Raw genomic sequence first — 26,714 nt, 5'->3', positions numbered from 1 at the left:
GAGCTGTTTGTTCTTCCGCTCAGAGCCACTCCACTCTTAACTAATATGTGAAGATCTGGTGGTCCCTTTAGGTTGTTTGAACTTAATATTTGAATTTAAGATTTGGCAATGTTTGACAGATGGAGGTAGACGATCCTGTTGAGCCTCAGTTCTTTCACCCACTAACATCCTTTAAACCACCTCTACAGATGTTTATTCAGATTCAGACGACAGCTATGATATCCTCATTGACAACCTCTACAACAGGAACTCAGGAAATGCAACATGCCGCTGCATCCTCTGCATTGAGCGTAGTGAGGCAAGAGAAGACAGAAAGAAAAAGAGAAAGGACAAAAAAAGAAGGAGAAAAGAAAAGAAACAGAGACAGAAACTTAGAATGAATGGTTTCTTGGCCAGCTGAATCGCTACATGCACTTTAAAGAGATTGTTGGTGTTCATATTAGCTGTTAATTAAGTTGTTTTGAAATGCACTTAACAGGGTTTCTTTGAAAAAAACACTTTTAGTGTTGTTTCTGATCAAATTGTTCCCTTATATTTATCAATTTCTTAAAGCTGATACAAGTGTTATATATTTACCAATTTATTTATAAGTACTAAAAGATATAAATGTTTTGAATTGATTGTATTTTTGTTTTATTTAATTATGCCTCTGTAACTTTAATTGGATTAAATGAAGTATACTACAACACTGCTTTCAGTTGTAAATGAAAGTTATGCTTCGAGAAGATGCAATTAATGTGTGCCGAGAAAGGGACAGCTTCAGCAGGATGAGAATGTTACGTGATGAGCTGTTACGTGATGAGCTGTAAGTGGAACATCTTCACAGAGGAACTTTAGGACGTTAACAACACACACAATCATTCATCAATATTCAGTTTGAGCTTTGACTTTTTGTTTTTATGGCCCCAACGAAACGTTATTGACTATAATGTGCATTGAATCTCAGATAAACTAACTCTGTTTATTTCTGTTATAGCTAATGCCCGCAGACCAAGCCGCAAAGGGCTGAGGAACGATCGGGACAAACCTCTGCCTCCGCTGTTGGCCAGAGTGGGCGGGAACATTGAGGTGAGTTCCTTTTTAGATGGAAAGAATCTGCACAAACACAGAAACAATGACAAATGCCTTTCTAGAATTTGAAAATATCTTGACATCTTTGTTACCTGTCAGGTTTTAGGCTTCAATGCACGGCAGAGGAAGGCTTTCCTGAATGCAGTGATGCGTTATGGGATGCCTCCCCAGGATGCTTTTACCAACCAGTGGCTAGTCAGGGATCTCCGAGGGAAGTCTGAGAAAGAATTCAAGTGAGTCTCAATGTGACATTTTTCTGCTTGTCTCCATAAAGGTTGTGCTGAATATCGAACCTCAATACTTTTTTGGTATTGACCAAAAACTGTCAAAAGAGCTGAAAGTAAGCATCAAACCAGGTCAGATTCTTAATCTTGTTGACTGAGTATAAAAGAGTTTCTGACTTGAATTAACAAAAACCCGTCATCAATCAGTTTTGTGTATACTCCCCGTCAGATCTTGTCCAAAATGTAGTGGGTTTTTCCTGGGCACATGCTTCTTTGTGCATTTATGTCAACTGTTCCCAACTGACAGAAATGTTGACATCTTTCAAATGTATTTATGGTGACATCCCTTCACCTTCTTCTTCACACATGTTCTCAGGGCCTACGTGTCTCTGTTCATGCGTCACCTTTGTGAGCCAGGGGCTGATGGAGCTGAGACCTTTGCAGACGGTGTCCCACGTGAAGGTCTGTCCAGGCAACACGTGCTCACCCGTATCGGTGTGATGTCACTTATTAGGAAAAAGGTATGGTTAACCAGTTGGAAAAGAAACAACACAAATAATGTTTAGATACTTCAAGTATTTAATTACTGTTTCAGTGATGATTCACGTGTTGATTAACAGGTGCAGGAGTTTGAGCATGTGAACGGTCAGTGGTCAATGCCCTGGATGGCAGAGCTGGAGGAGAACAAAAGGGCTGCAGCTTTGGCTGCAGGCGAAGACCCAAAGACTCCTTCTAGTGGAACCCCTGCAGACACACAGCCCAACACTCCAGTCACAGGTACACACACACTTTACTCTTTGTACTGGATTATTGAAACAAAATGTTGAAGTCCATATGATTTATTACAATGCCAAAATGATCTCTGTCAGGTCATTTCAGTTTCATAATTACTGTACTGTAGTTAGACTTCTTTTGCAGTGTGAACCATCCCAGACACTTATACTGTATGTTGTAACATTTTCTTAGGGGGAGCCTGAAATGTGACATTTCCATGTCCTCTTAGCCCTGACCTCAGCACCACATGCTTTACCTCAACTTTTACTTAATAAACATAAACTCTAACTTTATATTTAAATCCAAGTCATAACCCAGGACGTTGTGACAAGATTTTAGTTTCTCTGTGTTGCACTGAAATATATTCTGTTATCATTTAGTCTTTGTTCAGCCTCAAATATAAGTCTCTCTTGACTATCAGCTTATTCCCTGACCCCCTCTTGTGGATACAACCAACTAAAACATGAAAGAAAAACTACTGTCCACAAGATAAATGTATTTAGTTGTTATTGACAGCTATAACAGAGACAAGATGTAAATACACTCTTTGCATACTTGTCCTTGACCTGTGTTCTGTTTCTTGTCAGAAGATTTGTCAAAATCTGAGGACAAGGAAGAAATGAAGAAGGAGGGTGAAGATGGCAAAGGAGCCAAGAAGGCAGATGATCCAGAGGTAAATTCTGATTTCATAATTACATCATCCATTTTTGTTTTTGGTACAGTCTCATACGTTTTCAGCTGCAAACATACAGATTATTTCTAATTTGAAACGGGCTATGTCTCCCTTAGATTATTGAAATCCCAGATGAGTGTGAGAAATCCCCCGTCCTTGAAAAGAAAGAAGAGGAAGTAGACTCCGCTGCAGAGAAGGAGGAGAAGGAGGTGGGAAATGGAAATGAAGGAAAGGAGAAGGAGGTGGATGACACAAATAAAGAGAAAGAAGAGAAGAACGAGACTTCAGAGACGGAGAATAACTATCCTGCTGAGGTCAAGGGTGAAGGTTTGGAGGGCAAGACTGATTCAGGGGAGGAAAGGTCCAAAGGTGAGGCAGGTGTTTAAACTGTTTTCTGTTTTGCCTTGTTTCCTTATTTCCCTTTTCTGTCATTCTAACGCTGCTTCTCTTGTTTCAGCTGAGGAGGAAAAAGATGAGAAGGTGGACACAAGTTCGCCAAAAGAGGAGAAGAAAGGTGCATGTCAATAAACACACATACACATACTTTGCAACGAAAGTAAATTTTACTGCACACTTTTTTAAATGGCTGTAAACGTTTGCCTCTGATGGAGACATGCTAAGTAAATGTCTAAGGTAAAGCGGTCTAAATGTCAATATGCTTAACACTATTAAACAATGTCATTGGTGTCTTAGTAGTTGACTTTTACCCATATAAACTTTGTTGCTGACATGTTTCTTATGTTTTCTCGCAGATCAAAAAGAGGAGAAGGACTCTGAGTCTGGCAAACTGCAGAACGGAGAAAACACCAAAGAAGGAGCAACAGCTGCGTCAGTGGTTAACGTCAGTGAAGAGAAAAAAAAAGCCACCAAGCAGAGGTTTATGTTCAACATTGCTGACGGAGGATTCACAGGTGGACACACACACACACACACACACACACACACACACACACACACACACACACACACACACTTTTCTCTATTCTCTTTTTTTCTGTCTTTTGACCTTTCTGCCCTCCTTTCCAGAGCTTCACTCTTTGTGGCAGAATGAAGAGAGGGCAGCCACCGTCACCAAGAAGACCTTTGAGATTTGGCACCGTCGCCATGACTACTGGCTACTTGCTGGAATCATACAGTATCCTTTCAGACTGCCATTTCTTCTTTCTCATGTGCAATTGTTGTTCTTTAATTAATTAGAGCTGAAAAGATATGTGGACTAATGTCATTATTTGGCAACTGTTTCAAATATAAATATGTGTATATATTTTTTACTACAATAGAAAGCTGCATTCTCAGCCTTTTGTTTCTTCTTTTGGGGGTTTCTGTTGTATAAGAGTGAGGTGTTAGTGTGGATTAAAACTTATGTTGGCTTCAATTGATCCATTCCAAGGACATCAGTCCAACTTTACAAGCCAGGTTGCAACAGCTTTACTTGACCAATTCCCAAACTGTAAATGTATCCATGCACGATAATCTGCATTCGTTGGCCGTAAAATGAGCTTAAGGAAAAAAATGCATTTGATAATATGACCCTTTACAAGCCAATAATGTTGTTAAACTTGACCTCAGTGTCTCTGAGACATGGCTACGCTCGGTGGCAGGATGTGCAGAACGATGTGAGGTTTGCTATCCTCAACGAGCCCTTCAAAGGGGAAATGAGCAGAGGAAACTTCCTGGAGATCAAGAACAAGTTTCTGGCCCGCAGGTTCAAGGTGAACTAAACAGGATCGCTACTAACACATGTTTTCCCCTGTGTATATGTGAGTGTGTCTGTTTCTGTCTGTCTGTCTGTGTTTCTCTCATATCTCACTGGGCGTGTTGTCTTTCTGTGTTTCCTGTATAGTTATTGGAGCAGGCGTTGGTGATCGAAGAGCAGTTGCGCAGGGCAGCTTACCTGAACATGACAGAGGACCCGGCCCACCCCTCCATGGCCCTCAACACTCGCTTCAGTGAGGTGGAGTGTCTCGCTGAGTCCCACCAGCATCTCAGCAAGGAGTCCATGTCTGGAAACAAGCCTGCCAATGCGGTTCTGCATAAAGGTAAACATATGTAAGATCTAGAGAGATAGGTAGAGTGAGGGTTCTCATGCACCTGCAAAATATTTGTAGGATTGGGTATTTTAGCAAAATTGAAACTGAAGTGCAAGGCTTCGAAGAGACCTGTGTAATATTAGGATATGCCCTGTAGGCTTGACAGTCTCATGACTACAAGAAAGGGAAAATATGGGGGCAAGTGGACTGCTCAGGCTTTTTGCTCTTGCCTGGGGATTGTAAAGTCAGGTGCCGTCTCTCACTTTGGTATTGACTGAATAACCTATATACATATCATACACCCGGTTTATTATTTCATCTAACTTGAAAGGTAAACGACTGACCAGAAGTTTCAGTTGGGACACTCATAATCCTCTTGGCTTTTAATGAAAAGGAACTGAGCAACAACTGCCTTGCAACTCACCAGTCACAATATTCTTCTTTTAGCTTTAATGAGTAAACATGTTTTATTCTGAAAATGAGAAACTTGTGTTTGTGTGTGTGTGTGTGAGAGAGAGAACATTGTCATTGTGATAGTATCAGGAGTTGAGAAAAGGGAGCTATTGTGAAAACACAAATATTTTTAAAGGCCTATCTAATTATAGCTGCTAATATGACCAGCAACAAATGTCAGGTGCAAAACTGTGAGCCGCTTCCATGTTTAAACAAGGACAGCTTTCAGGAAATAAGCACTACAACCACACAATAGTCCAACTTTGAGGTTGTGTCCTTTGAAAACACCTGACGGTAGATAAACCTTACACAGCACTGTACTGGCTTAAAAATATAAAGAAATAACAACAATGTTACACATGCATTGTAGCCAAAGCCAAAGGTGATGTCTTCAAATGTTGCTTTTTGCTTGAACAACAAAACAGAGAAAAGCAGCAAATCCTCACTTTTTGAAAGTAGGAGACACCAAATGTTTGGAATTTTTGCTTGAAAAATTCCTTAGATTAGTTGATTATCAAAGTAATACAAGCAGTAGAGAAGGACAGATGCTGTTTTGCTGTATTGAATGTAAGAAGAGCAATGAAAGAGTCCAATGGCTGTTGTTGATGGTTGTATAATTTACAACTTTGTGGTGTGCTGTTGTGAGCTCGCTAGCCACGTAAACTGCCGCAGTTGATGTTTACAGCCCTAGCTACGCAATTTCCTATCAACCATTGCTGCTCCAAAATCTGCTCTGACTGAAGCTTAATGCTAAGATATTATCAAATTGAACCCTTGAATTGCACCAGGCACAAAAGTGACTAAAAAACTAGTCCTTGATTTAGATTATCAAAGTGGCGCTCATGGCTCATTGACGTGTTGTATTTCCAGTTCTCAAACAGCTCGAGGAACTGCTGAGCGATATGAAGGCCGATGTCACGCGTCTCCCGGCAACCATCGCCAGGATACCCCCTGTTGCTGTGCGGCTGCAAATGTCTGAGAGGAACATCCTCAGCCGATTGGCCAGCCGAGGCCCCGAGGTCACCGCTCAAAACCAGTCACAGACCTCACAGCAGATGCAGGTGCCACGCTGACCAATCACCTTGCACATTTCCCTCTCTCTGACCGAGGCTAGTCGCCCTCACCTCACCGCCATGTAGCAGACGTCCTCCCCCTTAATCACCATGCACAGCACAGTCAGGTTAGTCCTACTCCTTCTGCACCCACAACCCATCTCCTGACTCAGAAAAGCATCAGCTATGCTGCTGGACTTTTGTTTTACAAAGACTGGAACTGCAGATGTAGGATGGGAGCAAATAGAACCAAGTCTCTCCTAAAGATTTAACTCCTGTAACCTGAGCACTGTCGTAACTGAACTGCTGGTAGCTCCACTGACCTGACCTGTCCTGTTGTGTCTCACAGCAGGGTCAAACATGCGTATGTAACTATATGTAACATGAAGATGAAGAAACTAGGCTGGAGGAAAAGCAGCATGCTTAGAGTATACTGGTGCTTTGTAGTCATATTTGGAAGGATTTCTTTGTGCTCATTTTCTCCTTTAAAAAAGTGTAAAACCTTTTTTTTTTTTTTTTTTTTAAGTTGTTCAGCTCTTGTATCCTAACCTGTATGTGTGTATGTGGAGAGAGTGTGTGTTTGTTTGCATGCACGCATGTGCGTGCACATTTCTTGTGTGTTTGTATATGTAAAACAGGGCGTTTTAATGTGCACCTCTACTGCAGAATGTCCACACCTCTGAGAGACAGTCACTGTCACTTTTCTATTAGTCAGTCAGATTTGTTACCTGCGTCCTTACTCTCCATCCCCAACCTCCACCCCTCTCGTCAGGTGACCAGATCCAGGATCAGCTCTCTGTGCTCACGTCCCAGCCAGCACCTAGACATTCCTAACTGCACCTCAGATTTCCCCCCCCCGGAAACAGTCCTGTGTTTTCCCAAAATATGGACATGCAATAGCTCCACATCTTTTAGGTACATGGGATGGTTTTAAAAACGATGGCAATCTTAAATTAATTTAATTTCTTACTGTATATTGTTCTGTTGTTGTACATTATTGAAATATATTATGATGGTTACCACTTTGTTTTTATCATTGTTGTTTGTTTTTATGAACTACAATAAAAAGTCAACCGTTAGTTAAGGTTTTTGTCAATTTATAAGGGATTCTGAATGTTTTTCTTAGCCACACTAGGAGCATTGCTCTGGGGCTCGCGATAACGGTCGGTCAACCCATTTGGTCCAGACTGAAATTTCTCCACAACAATTTGGCTCATTGTCAAGAAATTGGGTGCAGACCCCCAGAGGATGGATTCTACTGATTTTAATAATCCTCTGACTTTTCCTCTTGCGTCATTGTGACATTTGTGGTTTTGAGTGAAAGATCTTGACAACTACTGGATGAATTGCCATCATTAAATGTGGTGGTCACTGAACTTTTTATCTAGTGCCATCATTAGGTAAAAATCTCAATTGGTCCAACACTTAAGTTTATGACTAAATAACTTTGGATATTAATTACAATCTAATTAGCCTCAGCTGTACATTGTGTTAAGTGCAAATTAGTAAATGTCACCATGCTAACATGCTAAACTAAGATGTTACACAGTAAACAATCTGCATGTCACTTTGTTATTGTGAGCATGTTAGCATACTAACGGCAGCATCTTTTGTTTTAATTATGGTCGTGGAGAGCACTGTCCAAGACATTAGTTCTTATCTCTCCTACAATTTATGTGAGAGCTGTTGGCTGCGAGGGCCATACCACATTTTATATTCATCAAACCACTCTGTGACCCGATTAGTAGTAGTATTTCTTTTGCACAATAAAATCAAGGCAACAGGAACATAACAGGAAAAAAGAGATTAGGAAAACCCCTTAGGGAAGGAATGTAACCTAAAGTAAAGAAAAATGTACAAACACATTTTAAAGTTTACACATTAATTAATATTTCCACTTTTGTTTAGTTTGTCACCCTTGCTTATGTAAAAGGCACTTTATTGGGTGCTAATACCAGTTTAGAACAGCGTAACTGTAACTGCAAAGAGCATGTCATAGTTTGCATGCAAACTTGGAAAGACGAGGTGGAATTTACATGGAGGCAAATGTTGATTTGCAGGAGAGATACAATAGCAGGAGAGCCTTTTGCACATTGACGGGGGGAGATCGGGGGAAGAAGGGGACAAGAACAGGCACATTTTCTCTTGTAGATACTAGATAGACATTTCACTTCCAGGGCTCCGCAGATAAGTAAGAAAATTAGAGTAAATTATAGGGCGTGGGGATTGGCTGGACTGGTAATGAATGTCTTATCGGGGGAGAGAGTTGGAGGCTAAACACGAGCGAGGCTCGGTACAAGTGAACAAAAAAAAGTAAGCACAGGGTGCAACCTGTACTGCAACTGTAACCTCTCTCTCTCTGAGTTTCACTGTGTATTAAAGGACAGACATATTGAACAGCAGCATAGACAATGACAGAGGAGAGACTGGATTTAACCCATCACTTCCTTGTGCAGAAGATCCCAGACTGCCAGTGAGTTGGTACTGCAAGAGTCCCTACGATGTCTTGTAGGTGAGTGTCTTGTATTTCTTAGTTTATTTGATAATGTAAAATCTTTCTGTGACCTGTAGCTCAACTTTTTCTACTTGTCTTGTTTTGTTATGCTTATGTGCCCCATGATTTTCTTTCAAGATGTCCGCTTTGATGCACCTCCAGATGCGTGTTTAATATTTCTGAACATTTTCTATCATATTGCAAGATTGCTGTATGTTATTTTATACTAAATCTAGGGGAAACATAAAAAAAAAATGGAAATATTTGTTTTTGTACTACCTATTTGTAGATACCTAAAAAATAACTTCACTGCACTAATGGCAAGATAATACTAAATCCTATGATGCCATCAAGCAGTTCTCTGCATCGGTTGCCCACAATTGCTCAATACACCCATAAATATTAAAGGCGTTGCTAACAGGGGGAAAGATTTCTGATAGTAGACACATTCAAATTGTCTACCAGTCATATGGATAACCCTTAAACAAGCCAAACAACATTTGGGAGAGATGTGACACAGATGCCAGAACAAAGTTCACAATTTTCCAGAGTCCAAATGACATTGTTGAATTGCTGATATTCAATTTAAAAAGATCTAAAAACGCAAAGAATAAAATCCTTACATTCAAGACAGCACTGGACATGAGGATACATTATTTCAACAGTGTTGCTATAATTATATGTCCCGTTTAGACAGAGGTTGGCAGGTACAGAACAACATGTACAGCTATTTGTTTCTGAACAGACACATCTTGATGCATTGCAACAGTCTGATGCATTGCAACACTCAAAAGAATGGTCAACTGTAGGAAACATTTTTGTTGTCACTCTGAGGCTGTGAGCGGTACGTGTGTGTGCCGTTTGCCACATTGCTCCAGCGTTATCCTGCTGAGAAGTGACGCTCCGCAAACTGTTGTAGCTTGCGTTAACCACGACGAACGACACCTGCAGTGCTGTGTGTGTGTTCATGTGTGTGTTTTAGGGTGAGGCTACAGTGTAGAAATTGTTGTATAATAATTGTACTTTATAGCTGTATAAAGTTCTTCCACTTATTCTGAGCTTTTTGCTTTTTGCTCAGTGTTGTTGTCAGTGTTACATGTTTTTCTTCTAATTCTTAATGCATACTTGGACCAACACTATAAATAACTTTAAGTCAATAACTCCAAGTCTAATTAAAGGTTTTCAGTCTATTGAGGAAAGTCTGTTTAGAATCAACATTCTGTAGTTTCTAGAAATTCAAAGTCTTGCTTTAAAACCTCTGTAGTTCAATATGATTTGCAAGTTAAATGTTGATTGTCACTGTGTGTTTCACAGGTCATAACATGTAAATTGTGCAAAGTAAACAAGCCTTGCTTAGTGGATTTCTTTTCATTATAGGGAAGCTAGAATCTCTCACAAGCCTCTTACACAGTTACACAGTTGTAATGTCAGGGGAAACAAATGATTACCTGCTTAAATGCCACTCAGTTGTACTTTTAGAGTAAATGCCTCAACAGTCTGACAAATTCACAGTTGCAAATGGTACCAGCTGAAAGCAGCTCACACACACACACACACACACACATACACACACACCTATATATAGAGGGGGGAAGGTTGAACTGTGAATAAGGAAGTGTTTTGTGACTCTGACCTTTGTGTGTTACGCACACACACACGCATGCACACACACGCACACATACACACACGCACACACACACACACACACACACACACACACACACACACACACACATACAAACACACCTGGAAGTAAAGAACAAACAGGCAACAGTGGTAGCAGACAGGTGGGCAGGCAGAGGGAAAAACGCTTTGCAAATGTCTGACTGAGAGATAAAGTGTGGGCTTGAGGGCACAAAAAGCTCAAACTTTATATTTCATGGATTGTTTTATTTCTGTCACAAAAGTGGAATTACTCGACAGGCACTCTCGCTCATGATTCACCGATGAATGGAACAGTTTGAACCCTCCTTTCTGCTTTCTTTGTCGAGCTCTGCACAGAAAACTGAGTGATGGAGCATCAGAGAGCTAGTATCCAGAGTTTAAATCTACTTAAATATGTGTTTTTGTTTTGATCGACATAAAAACAACAAAAGGACACGTCTCTATCTGTAGGAGGAATTACAGCCTGTCAGCTATTTTGGATCCTGTCTTGCTTTCACTATTTTATGAAAGGAGATGTAAAAAGGAAGGAAGGGCAGAGCGAGAGAGAGAACGGCATAGAGAGGAGGGGAAATAGACGTATACTGTCTGAACGTCTCTGCGAGTGTCAGTTGTTTTCAGAGGGAGCTGAGACGAGTAAGTGTTTACCTGCTTTCTTGTTGGGACGGAGAGGGGCTGGATAGGAGGAGGATTGGGTGGTGTGAAGCGTAGAAGGAGAGGGGGAGGAGAGTTTGGGTAGTTTCAGTTTTGTGATACAGAGAGATAGAGTTAGTAGTTTTGATATTGGCTATCGGTGTCAAAGAGTTTTCAGTAAGCAAAAACCAAAGCCTGAGAAGGAAAGTGAGTTATGTTCTGTTTAGTATACTTTTGTAACGTGAAGAGTGTTTAGGAAATGGGTCTTTCTTTATAAAGAAAATTTAAAAAGTGACTGCTTATGCTCGTGAGTCTGCACATGTGCAGGTACAAGTAACTCCCACCAATCACTCTTCTTCTTTTTGGACGCAGAAGAATTGAAGAGACAACATGGTTCGGTGAGTCAAGCCCCCCCCCTGGACAATATAATGCTACTTTGTCGAATCTGGTTGTGTTCTTTGTGTTTTGTGCAAGGTGCAATGACTTCTCTGTTTCCATTCCTGCTCTTTCTTTCCCCAGCTGTCAACCCGTCCTGCCCTGTTCCTCTATCATGTGATTTGTTATGCGTTGTTCAGTGTCTGTTTGCGTAAAGAAAATGTTTCATAAAGGATGTTTTAGCTTAGTTGAGTAAGATTCCCTTTTTTTGTATCCTTAACATTTAAACTCTGTAAAAGTCCTTTACAATGTTCCCTTTCCCTTGAGTTTCCTTCTGTGACTTTGCTGTTCAAATCTTCTTTATTAACCAATTTTTTGTATGAAAACTCTCTTTTGGCAATCCAAAGCTGAAGGGAAAACACATACTCAAGTGCAAAAACGATGTAAATGTGCATATACAGGCTTTCTCACACTTAAAAGTTGTATTTAGCAACACCTCACGTTTTATTTTGTACATTTCAACCCTAAAATTGTGAAGAAAAAATTTAAATGATTTAACAACTCAATTTGAAATCCCCAGTCTAGGTTTCAAGAAAGCTATGTAAAGAGAAATACGTAAACAGTTTATGAACATTTGGATACTTTTTGTATTGGCGGCTGTTTTGAATGGCGGACTAGACTTTAAAAACAGGCCTTTAGTTGTTTTTCTTCTGTTAACTAAGAGGCTTTGAGCCGAGCTTAACCCAAACAGATTTTTCCACCCTCCAGGAAATGATAAATAGTAGATATTTGGTCTGAACTGATGTAACTATCTTACATTGAGTAACTGAAGTCCACTGTGTCGCTGAAAGGGCTTTCAACATGGAGCTTTTATGGATTTCTTGGGTTATAGTATTGTAGATGTACAGTATGTTATTGTGGTATTATATTCTCAATATCGGCCCATAATTGGGCCAATTTAAATGTGTTGACCAAGGTGTAAATATATTGGTTTTATACAGTCTTTTGTATTTAGAAGTGAATTAAATAAAGTTTCATCCAGTCTATAGTTGGAGTTTGCTACAGAATGAGAAAGAAAAAATACTATTTTATAGTTTAATAAAGATTGTAAACATTGGACTGGGAATTAAAAATATATTTTTAATTTAATTTATCAATTAATCCATTATTTCAGCAGAATTTTTTTTAAATAAACAAAATGACAAATGCTCTAGACAGTACAGCAATGTGTTCAAATTGATTAACAAGACTTTAACTAGCAAATCATTTGCACGATTATAAGAAAAAAGTAAATAAGTATATCACCTGTCCATAATAAGAATAATGAGAATAAATCATAAATAAGAATCATCATTTCAGAACTAGACAAGACTGGGCTGAGACCTGTCTCTCCTGCAGTGGAGATGTATTAATAAATAAACTATGATTAGATTTCTATAAAAAAGAACGAAAGAAAGAAAAGATTGTATATTTATTTTATATCTTTGTCTATGAAATAACTATAACTGATCGTGTACTTTGCCTAATGTGAGAAAATAAGACGGAGTGTGTACATGAATGTTTGTGTGTATGAAGGCAAGTGTTTAAATTTATTGGATATAAGTCTTATCTTTTTGTGTAGGTTCAGTTATATTCATACATATACATGTGTTGTTGATGTAGGTGGTTCCACAGAGACATCACAGGCCTGCAGGCCGAGGAAATGCTGAAGACTCGAGGCATTCATGGCAGCTTTTTGGCTCGTCCCAGCAAGAAAAACGTAGGAGATTTCTCCCTGTCTGTCAGGTAATGATGTCTGCAAAAACACACCAAAGCTCTTGTTTACTTTTCCATTTCCACAGTAGAGATAGTACTTTCCTTTCTTTTAAAATTGTGCTGTAAGCTCATCCATGTGGCTCTACCACGTAGCAAACCTTAAAATACATAAACAACATGAAATTGTGTTCAAAAAATCGCATTTAGAAACATTTCAGTACAGATAAATGTTGATGCGTTATTTATCTAGCTCAAAATTGTGTTTGGTTAAAATTCACAAAGACACAATGTCTCAAGTGAAATTAAAATACAAATAAATAAAATCATTTGTGCCAATTTAATGGTTGTTACTTAAAACTGCTAAAAGTAGAGTTCTAACCAAATGAAGATGACGTTCATTACTAAAAATAACCACATATCATTTGAATGAAAGACAGTGAAATGTGATAAATGAAATGATGAGTGGTGCACAGTGAGTAGCTCTGCATAAACATCCTGAGATCTCGTTTTATTTCACTGATAACATGTTTTCATGTTTGTTCATGAGGTTTAACTGATGCACAGTTGTTTACCATCAGGTTTAATACTGATCACAGTCTATAGTTCAAAGAGGTAAAAGTTTAGATTTGTACTGACGCAGTAACATTAAACTGAGTAACTCTTTTGAGCCAATGCTTCGCAGAGATATCTGGGTTATATTTATGTAGATGTAGAATATATTGTGAGAATTGATATTCCTATGTTACCGTCACTGCTCTGATCTTTTAGGCAGACAGCATCATAGATTTTGACTTAGTTACTTTGAATGTTGGAATGTATGACATCAGTTAGTTACTGATCACAGTATTGTAAGTTGAAGTAAAAGTGTCCATGAACTAGCATCATTTAATGCTCGCCTAACCCTCCCACCATTTCTGCAATATAAAAATAACTTTTTGAGACGTTTTTAAATGTTCATAGGAGGTCCTTTGTTTTTAAAGCTTGGCAAAAAAAGACTAGAAGATTTATTTGTTTAGGGTGTGTGGCACAGACTGTTCATATTAAGATCGGCATAGACACAGAGCACGTGTGATGTCACTCATTAGTTCGTGGAGATCTGCTATGAGTCGCTGAGTTTGCCGTTACGGGCGCAGCCATCCTGGTTGCGAATGTATTTAGATGAGAGGGAGGAGTGAGGGAGGAGCCACGTTACGTTACACACTTTCACTGGTAATCGCATCATAGCCACGCACTAAAACACCCCCTGCTTTGTTGCCGATTTTCAAATCAATGAGACCATAATACAAAAAATCAACATCATTCATTCTATTGCAGAATACTTAAAACCAGCAAATGAGACCATAAACTCATTATGAAATTATTTACTGAGGTATTGAATCAAGTGAGAAGTGGGTCACTTTCTCGTAGACTTCTCCAGAAACCAACCTCCTTTTGCAACCGCAAGTGTCGCCCCCTGCTCAAATTCAGATAGAATGCAGGTTTAAGGCACTTCCGCATTTGCAGCACTTTGCCGATCCGGATGCTTTGTCCATTAATATTAACAGTTTATGGTATGTAGCTACTTTGGCTTTTGGTCCTTTGTCCAAGGTATTAGCGGCCAAACCCTGAAACACTTCTTGTCGTTTCGGCTTTTGAAACAAATAATCATCATAATAATAATAAGAAGAAGAAATATTATTTGGCAGTTTAACCTTTTTGTGCCTATAACTCCTGAGAACAAAATGTTTTTTTTTAAATGTCTTTACTGTCATCAGGACGTTTTTTGTCGAGGAAAAACGTTGATAGTTGGTGTGATCTGACTGTCTTATCTCCTCAGGGTGGGCGAGCTTGTGACCCACATCCGGATCCAAAACACAGGAGACTTCTATGACCTGTATGGCGGGGAGAAGTTTGCCACCCTGTCGGAGCTGGTGGAGTACTACACGGCTGAGAATGGCATCCTGCAGGACAAGGACGGCACCGTCATCGAGCTGAAATACCCCCTCAACTGCTCGGACCCCACCACTGAGAGGTCTGTGTACTCGTACTTGTCACTGTTGAACCCCCTGTAGGTGAATGTGAGCCACACCTATCGGCTTCTTTGACCTGCCTCCACCTACACTCTCGGGTTTGGTGTAATAGTGTTTGGTTAGGTGATTAAGTCAACTATTGTCATCTATGACTAACATAATTTTCTTTTGCAGTTGTTTATTTACTGGGGATAATAATTGCCATTTGTAGGTTTGATATTCCATTGGTTTTAAATATTTTCCTATGGGGAGGAGGTGATTTATCTGAAGCTGCTGATGCTTTGGAATAATAAATTTAGGTGTAAAAGCATCTTTGTCAGAATGTGAGTCAGTGAAAATAACACCCACACTCCAGACAAAAAGCGCCGGCAGCTGTCAAGACTTTATTCCTACATCTGCATCGCTGCTGCAGCTAATGGATTATATGTAATCAGGGTCAACATTTTCAGAGGTGGTAAGCAGCAAAGACAAAAAATAAATCTACTCCAGTACTTTACTTAAGTACGTTTCTTGAAAATTCCATTGTGAGACTATATACTTCTACTCTGCTGCATCTAAGATGGAAGTATTTTTTAAATTAAAGATCCCCTCTAGACATGTTTAAAGGCATATCAAATAATATGCATTTATAGCAAGTTGCTATCTGATTTGTTTAAATTACATCTTCTCCTTCTCCGTCATTAAAAATTCCAAAGCTATGAATTTGCTAATATTGTTTATTTCAAGGTCAAACATCCAAGTGACGTAACTATAAGCAAAATGCTTTTTTCTGTGCAGGGGGTTTTTAACTTTCAAAATCACTAAAGAACAGAGAACAGCAAAAACCTTTACAAATTAAACTAGTGAATCCTGATAACGTTGGACCGAAAACAATGAGACCAAAATTCACTTAAATTCCTTTAATAATTATGGATCCCTGCGATCAGTGATTTAAAGACTTTGTCTGACTCCTCATGGTGGAGAACAATCCATTAAGTGACAACAAACTTGCCGCGTCCAAATTCATGTTGGGTCAAAACCAGTGATAAGAGAGACACGTTTCCTAATAAACACATATTTGGAGGTTCTGGAAATGGCTTTCTCCCAGTGGATCGTGCATTTTACTGTAATGCGTTCACTGTATCTGTCAGCTGTAGTTAGTGTCTGCTCTGCAGATTACGGTTTTATGATCAACCTTGGGTAAACTAATGAAAAATATCATTTTGTTGAGAAGACTTTCTCTATTATGTTGTCAACTTTACAGGAACAAACTGTAGTTTGGATGCATTACAACTCCCAGATCTGAATATACATGGCTTTTTGCTCAACAAAATATGACTTTATTTTTATTCTTACTGACAGTAGCTGTCAGTAATAAGCAAGCATCTCTGCGAAATGTAGCAGATAGATATAGATATACATATTTTCGAACGTATGTTTGCATGCAGAGCCGACCACATCAAAGGCTCAAGCTGCTGGAGATAAAAATCTCAATATGTTTGTCAAATGCAGTTATAAAAATACTTAATATTAGTGTTTGTATTCTAATTTGCTCATATTGGTAATTTGACTTCCATGAAGTTGCTGCTGGAGGTGAAGTGTGATTGTTGAGTTTTTCTCCTAACTGGAAACATTGGACAAGAGTTGGTTGCTTAAAGTAGGTTAATGTTAATGAGTTGCACTCCCTATATGAGCAAGGAGGACACTACTTTCTATTGTGTGTGTATGTGTGTGTGTGTGTGTGTGTGTGTGACTGTGTACTTTAGCTGGAAGCTCTACCCTCTGGCCCCCCCTCCCCCTCGTCCTTCTCTTTCTGTCAGTTGTCTAACTTCCCTTTTGTTGCTGCGGTTGGAAACTTTAAGTTTTGACACTTTTGAAAGCAATGGCCAGACCCTACATGTCTTCCTCTATTGCACACTCCATCATGTTCTTGCTCACTCGCAGTCTTCCTCATCTCACCCATTCTCTCGCTCATCTCGAAGCGGGATTACCCACACCTCAGCAGGTCACCTTGTTTAATCTCATGTATCTGGCGCCTTGTCCTTTATCAGAAAAGAGGCCAAGTTAGGTCAGGCCACTCGTTGCCATTAATTGCAGGTGGAACAAACCTGGCTGACTGTACAGTACTTCATCATTTATTCCCCTGCACAGGCTCTTTTTTAGCTTCTGCAGAACCGCACGGACACCACTTTTTGTTGTTGCTGCAGCAACCCGCTGAAATTAGAAATAAAAACTGGTGGACTCTTATTTCAGTGTAATTATAAGCATGCACTGTGATTTGACAAGTAAATCAAAGAACTGAATTATTAAAAGGATGTGTAAAAAGACATAATTTGCAGTCTGTGTGTGTGTGTGTGTGTGTGTGTGTGTGTGTGTCTGTCTGTCTGTGTGTGTGTGTGTGTGTGTGAGAGTGTGAGAGTGGGGGGGGGGGGGGGTGCAGCCTATAAATACTTTGGCCTCTTCAGCCACGAAATCTGTCATCAGAAATTTTCCGACCACAAAGCAGGAAGTTTAGAAGAAGAAATTGAGAACAGTGCCTTAAATTAACACACAACCCAACACAAGCCTTTACTAATTTACACAAGCTCCACAAATGTACACACACTATTAATATTACCGTAACAACATCTGTACATGCTGTTTTTAACTATACACCCTATGCAACTGACTCGGTTGTGGCTTTCTACTCACTGTATAGTGAGCACAACAGTCTAGTGTACCACATCAGTGAGTGTATGACAACCGCTTAGCCTTGAACAGACTTGTAATTCACACTCATAGCTTTAACAAATTTGAACCATCAGTGCCTTTCTGTCGCAGGTGGTATCACGGTCACCTGTCTGGGCCCAATGCAGAGAAGCTGCTCGGGGCACGAGATGAGTCGGGGACCTTCCTGGTCAGAGAGTCCCTGTCCAAACCAGGGGACTTTGTCCTGTCGGTTCTGACGGACGAGATGAGCAAAACTGGAAAAAAGAGGGTCTCCCACATCAAGATAATGTGTCAGGTGGGCGTTTGTCCTCGTGTGTGTTTTGGGGTGTGACCTTGTATCTCATGCATGCGAGATAATGCATGCATGAAACTAGGTGTTGTATATTGGTCAGTCTTGTGCTTTGAATATACACAATTAGGAGTCCCTGAAACAGATACACATTATGTAAAAAAGACTGAGGGGTATTCCCACAGTTGTGTGATGCACTTTGAAACAGATATAAAGTATAATTTCCCCTGTCTTACGCAATAAAAGACTGTTGCTCATATTTCAACTATGCAATTGTTCATAAATGTGAGGCACAGTTTTACTTTACATTTTCACCAACAGTTGTTCTAAAAAAAACAAGCAATACCTAGAACCATAAACCGTAAGCTGGTATTAATACTCTCATGGTGAATGGCTTCTAGTGATATACATCGTACAGAAACAGTTCACACATCTCAACCTCATTTTCATAGATTGTTTTTCCATCATCATCAAGGTTTTTGCATTGTATTTTAAGCAGTGGTTCACCACAGTTCAGGCCTCATTTAAATGGAAGCCCTTGTTTTTTGTGTGATTAATGTGAGATTAGTGGAAGGGTCATGAAGGCCTTTTACATGAGCACGTGGCAAAGAGTAGGTTAGTTTCCAAAACCGTACTCGGCTGGAAAGAGTCTTTTAACTGCTGTTGGCACCATATAAATACACCACTATACATTTATGTGTTTTACTCAAATGAAAGACATGTTATGGCCAGTAAAACTGTGTCACTATTTGATTTGATTTGAAGTGTTGGAAATCAGTCAACCACAAAAAGCTGTATTATACTTTGAGTATCGGCTGAAACAAGTCCCAAGAACACTACTCTTTGGGAGCTATTGCAATTTTTTCTATAATTATTGTATTTATTTCCATTTCAATAAAAGGACATGTAAAAATGTTTGCGCTAATACAAATACTTGTTTATTCTCTTTTATTAAAGTACCCTTCTTTTCATTTTGAGCATGATTGCTATTCTATTGAAACTATATATTTTTTCACCAGGCAGTTAAGCACAACCTCTCTATATGTGTGTTTATCCAGACTGATATGTTGTTTTGTGTGTGTTCAGAATGACAGGTACACAGTGGGAGGCTCAGAGATGTTTGACACGCTGACAGACCTGGTGGACTTCTACAAACGCAAAGGCATCGAGGAGATCTCTGGGAACTGGGTGTATCTGAAACAGGTGAACTGATCTTTTTCACATCCAAAGGTTGTAGATAAAACATGTCAGAATTAGTTTTGTACAGCAAATTCAACAACATGTAAAAAATAGCTGAGCTGTGAAAGTAGAAATAGTTCTTTGGGATTTATTTTAGAAGACGAGCTATATAGCCCACAGTTAGAAAATATTACTCACAGCTTTGTCTAATTGTGGCCTTACTGATGATGATGACAATGTTGTGCGATGCGTTCATTGGCTCGTCTTTTCCTTTCATCTCTATTATAAGAGTTTTCCTCTCTCTGTCCTCTGCAGCCGTACTACTCCACCAGAGTGAATGCAGCAGATATCGACAGCAGAGTGCAGCTGCTGGATCAGACCACACAGCAACAGCAGGACGGCGAGGGAGAGAAGAGCAAGGCCGGCTTCTGGGAAGAGTTTGATGTGAGATTTGACCCAGCTTCGGTTATCTTTAATGTGACTGTTTCTTACCATGATGCTTTTATCTGTGGTGTAAGAACCACAGTGTTGTCCTTAAGTTGGAAAAAGAAAATTATACATTAGATATCATATTACAGATTGCAGATAAGCCTTTAACGTTTCATTTCATTTACTTCCTGACTGTGGGCAGAGGAATTAAACTACCATCTTGCGGTGGTGGAACACACTATGTCCCAATGCCATATTACATAATACCTCAAAACATGCATGTAGTGCACTGGAGGAGTGACTCACTTAAACCACTCACAAAACACTAAAAACACACTTGATTTCTGAGTAAAAGGAATAGGAATAGATGCTAAAAGGAAATGGAATAGATGCTAATTTAGAGGACCACTGTGAAGGATTTATTGACATCTAGCTGTGAGGTTGTAGATTGCAACCAACTGAACACCTCTCTCCTGACCCCTTTTCTTTTCCAAGCGTGTACAGTAGTAGAGTAGAACCTACAGTGGCCTTCCCTTCAACGTAGAAACCAAAAGGCCCCATAGTGCACCTGTTTGGTTTGTGAATTCATGGGCTATTGTAGAATCGTGGTGGGCTTTGTGTTAGAGGATCCTCTCTCTATGTAGATATAGAGAAGGGCTCATGCTAAGCTAACAGGAACACAACTATTTGCATTTTTAGGTGACTAAAACATAAATTCATATAAATAAATTATAGACTGTATTCCATTTCTGCCCATAGACTCCCAAATTCCTACACACTGTTCCTTTAACTCAAATACATTGCAAGAGAAGATGATGACGGCTGCAAATGATGATTATTTCCATTAAAGATTTATTTGACGATTATGAATTCTTAATCTTAATCGTGTATAAAATGTCAGAAACGTCCAAGGTGCTCATTTTGTCCTACTATTGTCCAAACCCCTGTTAATAATATAAAACATTTAAGACAAAAACAATAATCCCTCACAAATCAGGAAGCTGGAAGTGGGGAAAGTTTGCCATTTCTGCTTAAAAATAAGAAAAAAAAAGACTTGACTTCAATGATTATTGAAATAGTTGTTGTTCAATTTTTGGCTAATCGATCAATTGATTGATCGTCCCAACTCAAAACAGATCCAGTTTCTCATTGGGAAGTATTAATTGTAGTTGCACTATAAAGTCACAGTGTGATTGACTGACTGTAAAATATGTTAAATACTCGTACATGATTCGCAAAAGCAGTAAACTGTCATAATTAGTATATAAATGTTTAATAGCGGTATGTAGTCTCAATCTGAGACTCAGACAGGTGTCTCTCTCTCTCCCGCCAGGCTCTTCAAAAGTTTGAGGCGAAGGTGAAAAAAAGCAGAGAGGAGGGCCAGAGGCCTGAAAATAAGAGCAAAAACAGATACAAGAATATTCTGCCTTGTGAGTTTTTAATCTTCTCAGTATAACTATTCTCTAAATTAACCAAATCTTATGACACATTTGATAGTACTGACACTAACCAAATGTTCTTGTTTTCCCTCTGTTTCTTCTCACAAGTCAATGACACCAGGGTCATCCTGCAGGACACAGATCCTGACGTTGTGGGTTCAGATTACATCAACGCCAACTACGTGAGAGTAAGTTTCTGACGTATCTGGCCTCATAGTAACACAAAATGACAAAAACACAAAGTGTGTTTATTTAGCAGCGTTCATTAGTTCACTGTGTGTTTGTAGAACACCCTGTGGGAGTCTGGAGATCAGAAAGTTTACATCGCAACCCAGGGGTGCCTAGCAACAACTGTCAACGATTTCTGGCAGATGGTATGGCAGGAGAACACAAGGGTGATCGTCATGACAACAAGAGAGGTCGAAAAAGGGCGGGTCAGTATCAAAACAGCAATCGTGAAAGCAGAATTGATCTTTAAGTGTGTGTTTTTTTAAATACTGAAAGTTTGAGACTCTCAAAATGCCAAAAGAAAAGGGCAAAATATCTGGTTATTATTATGCATTTACTAATGCCATTTAATGGCATTTCCACCGGAGGGGGAGCTCTGTTGTTTCTTGTTACAGTTTCCATATTGCTGTTGTTAAAATGTTAAGCCCTTTGAGAATGAAACTGTAAGTGATAATCACACAAATAAATCAAAATTGACCTGACTCAAATTCACACACCTTTTTAATTTTGCTAACACAATGAACAGTGTAAGGATTTGGCCTTGGTGAGCTTGGTAAACATACTAAAGAAAATTCATACCACAACAGACCACAAATATGAAAAACATGCTAACGTATACTTTAAAATGCGATAGGCTGCAATTTTAGGTCAAGCCAACATAAGAAATGTGCAAATACTATTTATCTCTGTGCAGAATAAATGTGTGCCATACTGGCCCGACCCTCAGAGCCCCAAGGAGGTGGGTCCGTACGTGGTGACATTTCAATCAGAGAGGGAAGCTGCTGATTACAAAATCAGAGTTTTGGACATCGCTCCTGTGAACAAGGTAACCTCCAAACATCAAACTGTGACCTCACTCCACTCACTCGCCTCGGTGTATGTGCTTTGCTGACGGAAAGCTTTCGCCATAGTGTTATTATTCTAATCCTGCAGTTATTTTCTTTTTCCCAGCCAAAACTGTCTCGAACCATCTGGCACTACCAGTACTTGAGCTGGCCTGACCACGGCGTCCCTCAGGAGCCAGGCGCTGTCCTCAGCTTCCTCAGTCAAGTGAACCTCAAACAGGCTGAGTGTCCTGACGCTGGACCCATGATCATCCACTGCAGGTACAAAGGCAGCTGTAGAGCCAAATGCCTTATGGGGTGGCGACCACATGTAATGATTGTGGAGCCCCCGGAACTGAACGTGCAGACACTAAATTATTTATTGTTGTTGAGATGCTGTTACATGTCCCCAAATTAGTTGTGACACCTCTGCATGAAACCTGCATCGAAGCTAAAAGCCGACTTAAACTGTACAGTTGTGTGCTTCTTTAGAGAATTTCATGAAAAACTTCACAGCACTAAGTTTACCAAGATGAGGTTTCATCATCATAAATTAGGTCATAACACTTAGAGGTTTAAGATTAACATACATCTTTCAGAAATTAGATTACTGGTGGAAGTACAACAAAGGTTTTGAGTCAACTGACAGTTTATCCTTTTGGAATTTTCCCTGTGTGATGTAACTAATACTGAGGCCTCTTGCACTGTTTTAAAACTTGTTTAAATGATTATCTCACCCTTGTATAAGTATTTTGGTATGTAAGCATGTTCACAAAGTTGCACAGCGTAAATGGGCATGTTCGCATTCATGTTTGTGTTGAGCTTTAGCATGTAGCACAGCCTAGCATGGCTACAGACTTTAAGTTGTATTAGGACAGTTAATGATGTTCTGTTTCTTTTGATGGAAATATATTTTAACTTTTTTTCTTCTGTGAATTTGTGCAGTGCTGGAATTGGTCGAACAGGCACGATTGTGGTGATCGACATGATCATCGAGACCATTGACGCTATAGGTAAAAAAAATACATATATTTTTTAATAATAATTATCCGTTATTGAAATAGATTTGGGGTACAAACAAAACCATTCAAAATACATGGTTTGTTTTCCTTTTTTTCATACCACTTCCATCCAATCCTTTCAAATCTCACTCTGTAGGTCTGGACTGTGACCTGGACATCCCAAAATATATCCAGATGGTGCGTGAACAGCGCTCTGGCATGGTGCAGACAGAGGCCCAGTACAAATTCATCTACCTGTCTGTGTCTGAGTACATACAGACCACCAAGGCCAAAGACAGTGCCTCCATGGTGAGTAACAGGGGTAGAAAATCTAGAGAGAAGACAAAGCATTTGGTCTTTTCATGTGGTTGAAATATACAATGGCTTGAGAAAGTTTACACAGCCATGCTAAAGTTGATTAAAAAAAGGAATACAAAAATATTTTTGGGGAATTGATCTTAATGCCTTTATTCAAAAAGTTAGGAAAATCCAACCTTTTAAGGACACCAATATTCTTTACCAATGAATAGTGTATAAATAAATAAATGTTCTTCTTTAAAATACAGGGGGCATAAGTATACACACCCAAATGTTAAATTCTAGTAGATGCAGGCACATTTTAACTTTTAAAGGCCAGTTATTTCATAGGTCCAGGATACTATGCACAAAGTGTCCTTGGCCTTTGGAATTAAAATAGCTCCACATTATACCTAGAGATAGGCATGGGGAACTTTCCATAAGATCATCTCTCAATGCAAATCAAACCAGCTATTAAACTAAAAAAAAAACAAGCCAGCCTCTATGTATGGTAAAGGCAATGTGATGATGGGTGGCAATTTTAAATCCAAAGGCCAAGGGAACTTTATCAGTAAAATAATTTTAAATACATTTATTTTTTTACTAAAAATAGAAATGTGCCTGCTTCTATGGGAATTTAACATAGGGGTGTGTATACTTATGGATTATATCATATAGTATACATTATTTATTCACAAAGAAAATTGGTGTCCTTAAAAAGTTGTATTTTCCTAACTTTTTTTAATTAAGGCATTAAGGTCAATTTCCAAAATATCTTTTTAATCAACTTTAGCATGGGTATGTAAACTTTCTCAAGCCACTGTAGATTGATACAGGAAAAACAGGACAATGTTTCAAGAAAAGAAAGCAGAGATATACATGTCAATACTTTGCACTTTGGTTGCCGATTTGAACACCACAGGCCAGCTTGTTCAATACCAACAGAATGATATGTTATCAGAAAATGGCTTGTGAACGATGAACGTGGACCCAGAGACAGAAAACAATAAACTACTAAACCAGTCGCATGACCTCTCTCTATGTTTGAGTAATCTTCAAGTGAAATGTCTCTGTTCTCTCTTCCCCAGGAAACCGAGACAGAGTATGGAAATCTAACACTTAAACACCAACCAGCGAGCAGGAAGGTCTCAAAGTGAGTGAACGTGTGTTTGTGTGTGTGTGTGTGTGTGTGTCTGTGTGTGTGAGAGTGTGTGTGAATTGGGTGTCCCTGATACCTTCACATTGGTCCTCTAAACTTCACACAGCCGCCTTACTTTCTTTAAAACAGCACCGTCTTCAGCCCAGCATTGCATTGTAGTTGCCGCTGAACTCCAACTCAATTTCACTGGTTTTCATTCTGGGCAAATAACAAAAAATTAGTAATTTGTTTTTTTTTTCTTAAAAAAACACTGTTTAAAGTATAGTTTAACCTCTGTAGTTTTTTTTTTAAAGAGAACTTTTGGCCATTTTAGGTCTTTTATTCGACAAGAAAGCTGAAGACATGAAAGGGAAGAGTAAGGACGCAGCAAAGGGCTGCAGGTCGGAGTCGAGCTCTGGCCCTCTGCATCGAGGCGTTAACCTCTATATATGTGCGCCCGCTCTACCAACTGGGCTATCTGGGCATCCTAACTACTCCAGTAGGAGCTATAGTGACACCTCTGGCATAGAAGATAAAATGAAAACTTTCTATGTTTACATGGTCACCAGTGATTAAGTGTTGCACTTCTATAAAGATGCATGACTCACAAGAGACAGATTTAAAAAGAACGATGAAAATCACAGATTGAGATCTGCTGAATTTTAGTCTCTATTATGGCCTCAAGCTCCAAAGAAATGTTGGGTCCTACATTTCCCATAATGTAACTCTTTCCTTAGACCCCTTGCTGACATCATCAGGGTTAATCTATCAGACTTAAGAACATAACGTTTCTATAATATAGCACCTTTTACAGAGCAAAGTCACAAAGTGCCTCAAAAGAATCACATTGATAAAAACTAAGACCAAAAATGTAAAAAGAAGCAATCAAAAATAAAATCATAAATCATAAAAATAAAACTTAAAAGCAAACAACATTCAAACATAAGACAAAGGCCAGTTAAAACAGGTGAGCTGCTTTTTAAAAGCGTCAACACAGAAATACATAGCATGATCAAACCAAACAACTAGATTTCTGAGATTAGACTGTACAGCTGAATAAAGGGACCCCAAACACTGTGAAACATTAGAAGCTGTGTTATCTGAAGCAAGAATTAGGTTTTATCTGCCTTGAGCTTTAGAAAGTTGTAAATAGTTCTCCCAGAGCAACTCTTTTCAATCCTGATGACAAGAAACTGAATGTGTTTAATTGGTGTAGTGCCCCTTTAATGGACGACAGAGGTAAACAAGACAATCAAATTATTGGGAAGTGTTTTTGTGACCTCTGAGCCAGGATGCCACTCATGTATGAATTCAATAATGTTCTAATTAGCCAATTAGTAAATAAATAAGAACAGCACACAACCCTGAACAATTCAGCCTGAAAACTGTCAACTTCGACCCACTTGGAGCTCCTATCCGTTGGCAGCTTTGAGTGACTGATTCGTGGTTGGTTGGTCTGTTTAAATTGTTCTCATGCAGCAGCCCTGTTTTTTAGCCTCTCCTGCAGCGTCTATGATTCACTTCTAACGAAGCTGTGTCTAATCAATGTTGGCTGGTATATGAAAATCTACAGGATTGTATCTGAAGAAATCCTTGATCCGCATTTTCTTCGTCTCTTTCCAGAAACAAGGAGGACGTTTACGAGAATCTGTCAAAAGGAAAAAAAGATGCGAAGAAGCCAAACTCAGACAAGAAAAGCGGCTCTGTGAGGAAAAGATAGAAGAAGGTTTTGTCAAAGTAGGTCACATTGTTATATTTATGCAGGAAGTCTTTTCTTAAAGAATTTGTATTTTAGTGGAGATAAAATAAAATGGAAATTAGAGACATGAATACTGGTTGACATCTGATGTGGCACATGAATTTTTGGTTGAAGTGTTTGTTAAGAATAAAGTCAGAACATGTGTGAACTCTTTGTTGTGTAATTATCTTTTTTCAGTTATTGGAACAGACACCATGTTTGTGGGACACTTTGATATTTAGGACGGAAGCTACTTTGT

At 39.2% G+C, this 26,714-nt stretch overlaps 2 protein-coding genes across 12 annotated transcripts in view; both read left to right on the top strand.

Moving 5' to 3' along the window:
* chd4b (chromodomain helicase DNA binding protein 4b) overlaps nt 1–6,789 on the top strand; it is a 37,361-nt gene extending 30,572 nt beyond the window's left edge. For 6 of the 7 annotated variants that reach the window (XM_034874091.1, XM_034874089.1, XM_034874095.1 and 3 more), the window contains 12 exons: nt 977–1,068; nt 1,171–1,304; nt 1,672–1,816; nt 1,916–2,072; nt 2,657–2,742; nt 2,859–3,111; nt 3,200–3,256; nt 3,495–3,653; nt 3,769–3,877; nt 4,322–4,454; nt 4,586–4,781; nt 6,096–6,789. In XM_034874091.1, coding sequence (XP_034729982.1) covers nt 977–1,068; nt 1,171–1,304; nt 1,672–1,816; nt 1,916–2,072; nt 2,657–2,742; nt 2,859–3,111; nt 3,200–3,256; nt 3,495–3,653; nt 3,769–3,877; nt 4,322–4,454; nt 4,586–4,781; nt 6,096–6,298 — 1,724 coding nt within the window. In that variant the 3' untranslated portion in view covers nt 6,299–6,789. The remainder of the gene's footprint in view (nt 1–976; nt 1,069–1,170; nt 1,305–1,671; nt 1,817–1,915; nt 2,073–2,656; nt 2,743–2,858; nt 3,112–3,199; nt 3,257–3,494; nt 3,654–3,768; nt 3,878–4,321; nt 4,455–4,585; nt 4,782–6,095) is intronic. The other variant, XM_034874093.1, reaches the window with a different exon arrangement.
* Nucleotides 6,790–8,486: 1,697 nt separating this feature from the next.
* Nucleotides 8,487–26,629, top strand: ptpn6 (protein tyrosine phosphatase non-receptor type 6). Of its 5 annotated transcripts, none has more exons than XM_034874202.1 (16): nt 10,580–11,069; nt 11,439–11,464; nt 13,104–13,226; nt 15,013–15,207; nt 18,005–18,188; nt 19,269–19,385; nt 19,677–19,805; nt 21,124–21,220; nt 21,338–21,417; nt 21,517–21,663; nt 22,152–22,283; nt 22,409–22,563; nt 23,227–23,294; nt 23,440–23,591; nt 24,668–24,732; nt 26,341–26,629. In XM_034874202.1, the coding sequence occupies exons 2-16, from the start codon at nt 11,457–11,459 to the stop codon at nt 26,435–26,437; spliced, it is 1,749 nt and encodes a 582-aa protein (XP_034730093.1). In that variant the 5' UTR covers nt 10,580–11,069; nt 11,439–11,456; the 3' UTR covers nt 26,438–26,629. The 5 variants fall into 5 exon arrangements, with proteins under 5 accessions (XP_034730095.1, XP_034730090.1, XP_034730093.1 ...); XM_034874201.1 differs by having other exon boundaries at nt 11,394–11,464; XM_034874200.1 differs by having other exon boundaries at nt 11,379–11,464.
* The last annotated feature ends 85 nt before the right edge of the window (nt 26,630–26,714 follow it).

This window comes from Etheostoma cragini, chromosome 6 (genome assembly GCF_013103735.1).
Source record: "Etheostoma cragini isolate CJK2018 chromosome 6, CSU_Ecrag_1.0, whole genome shotgun sequence".
Classification (NCBI taxonomy): Eukaryota; Metazoa; Chordata; class Actinopteri; order Perciformes; family Percidae; genus Etheostoma; species Etheostoma cragini.
Note: the sequence above shows the minus strand (reverse complement) of the source record. Positions and strands in the feature narration are given on the sequence as shown.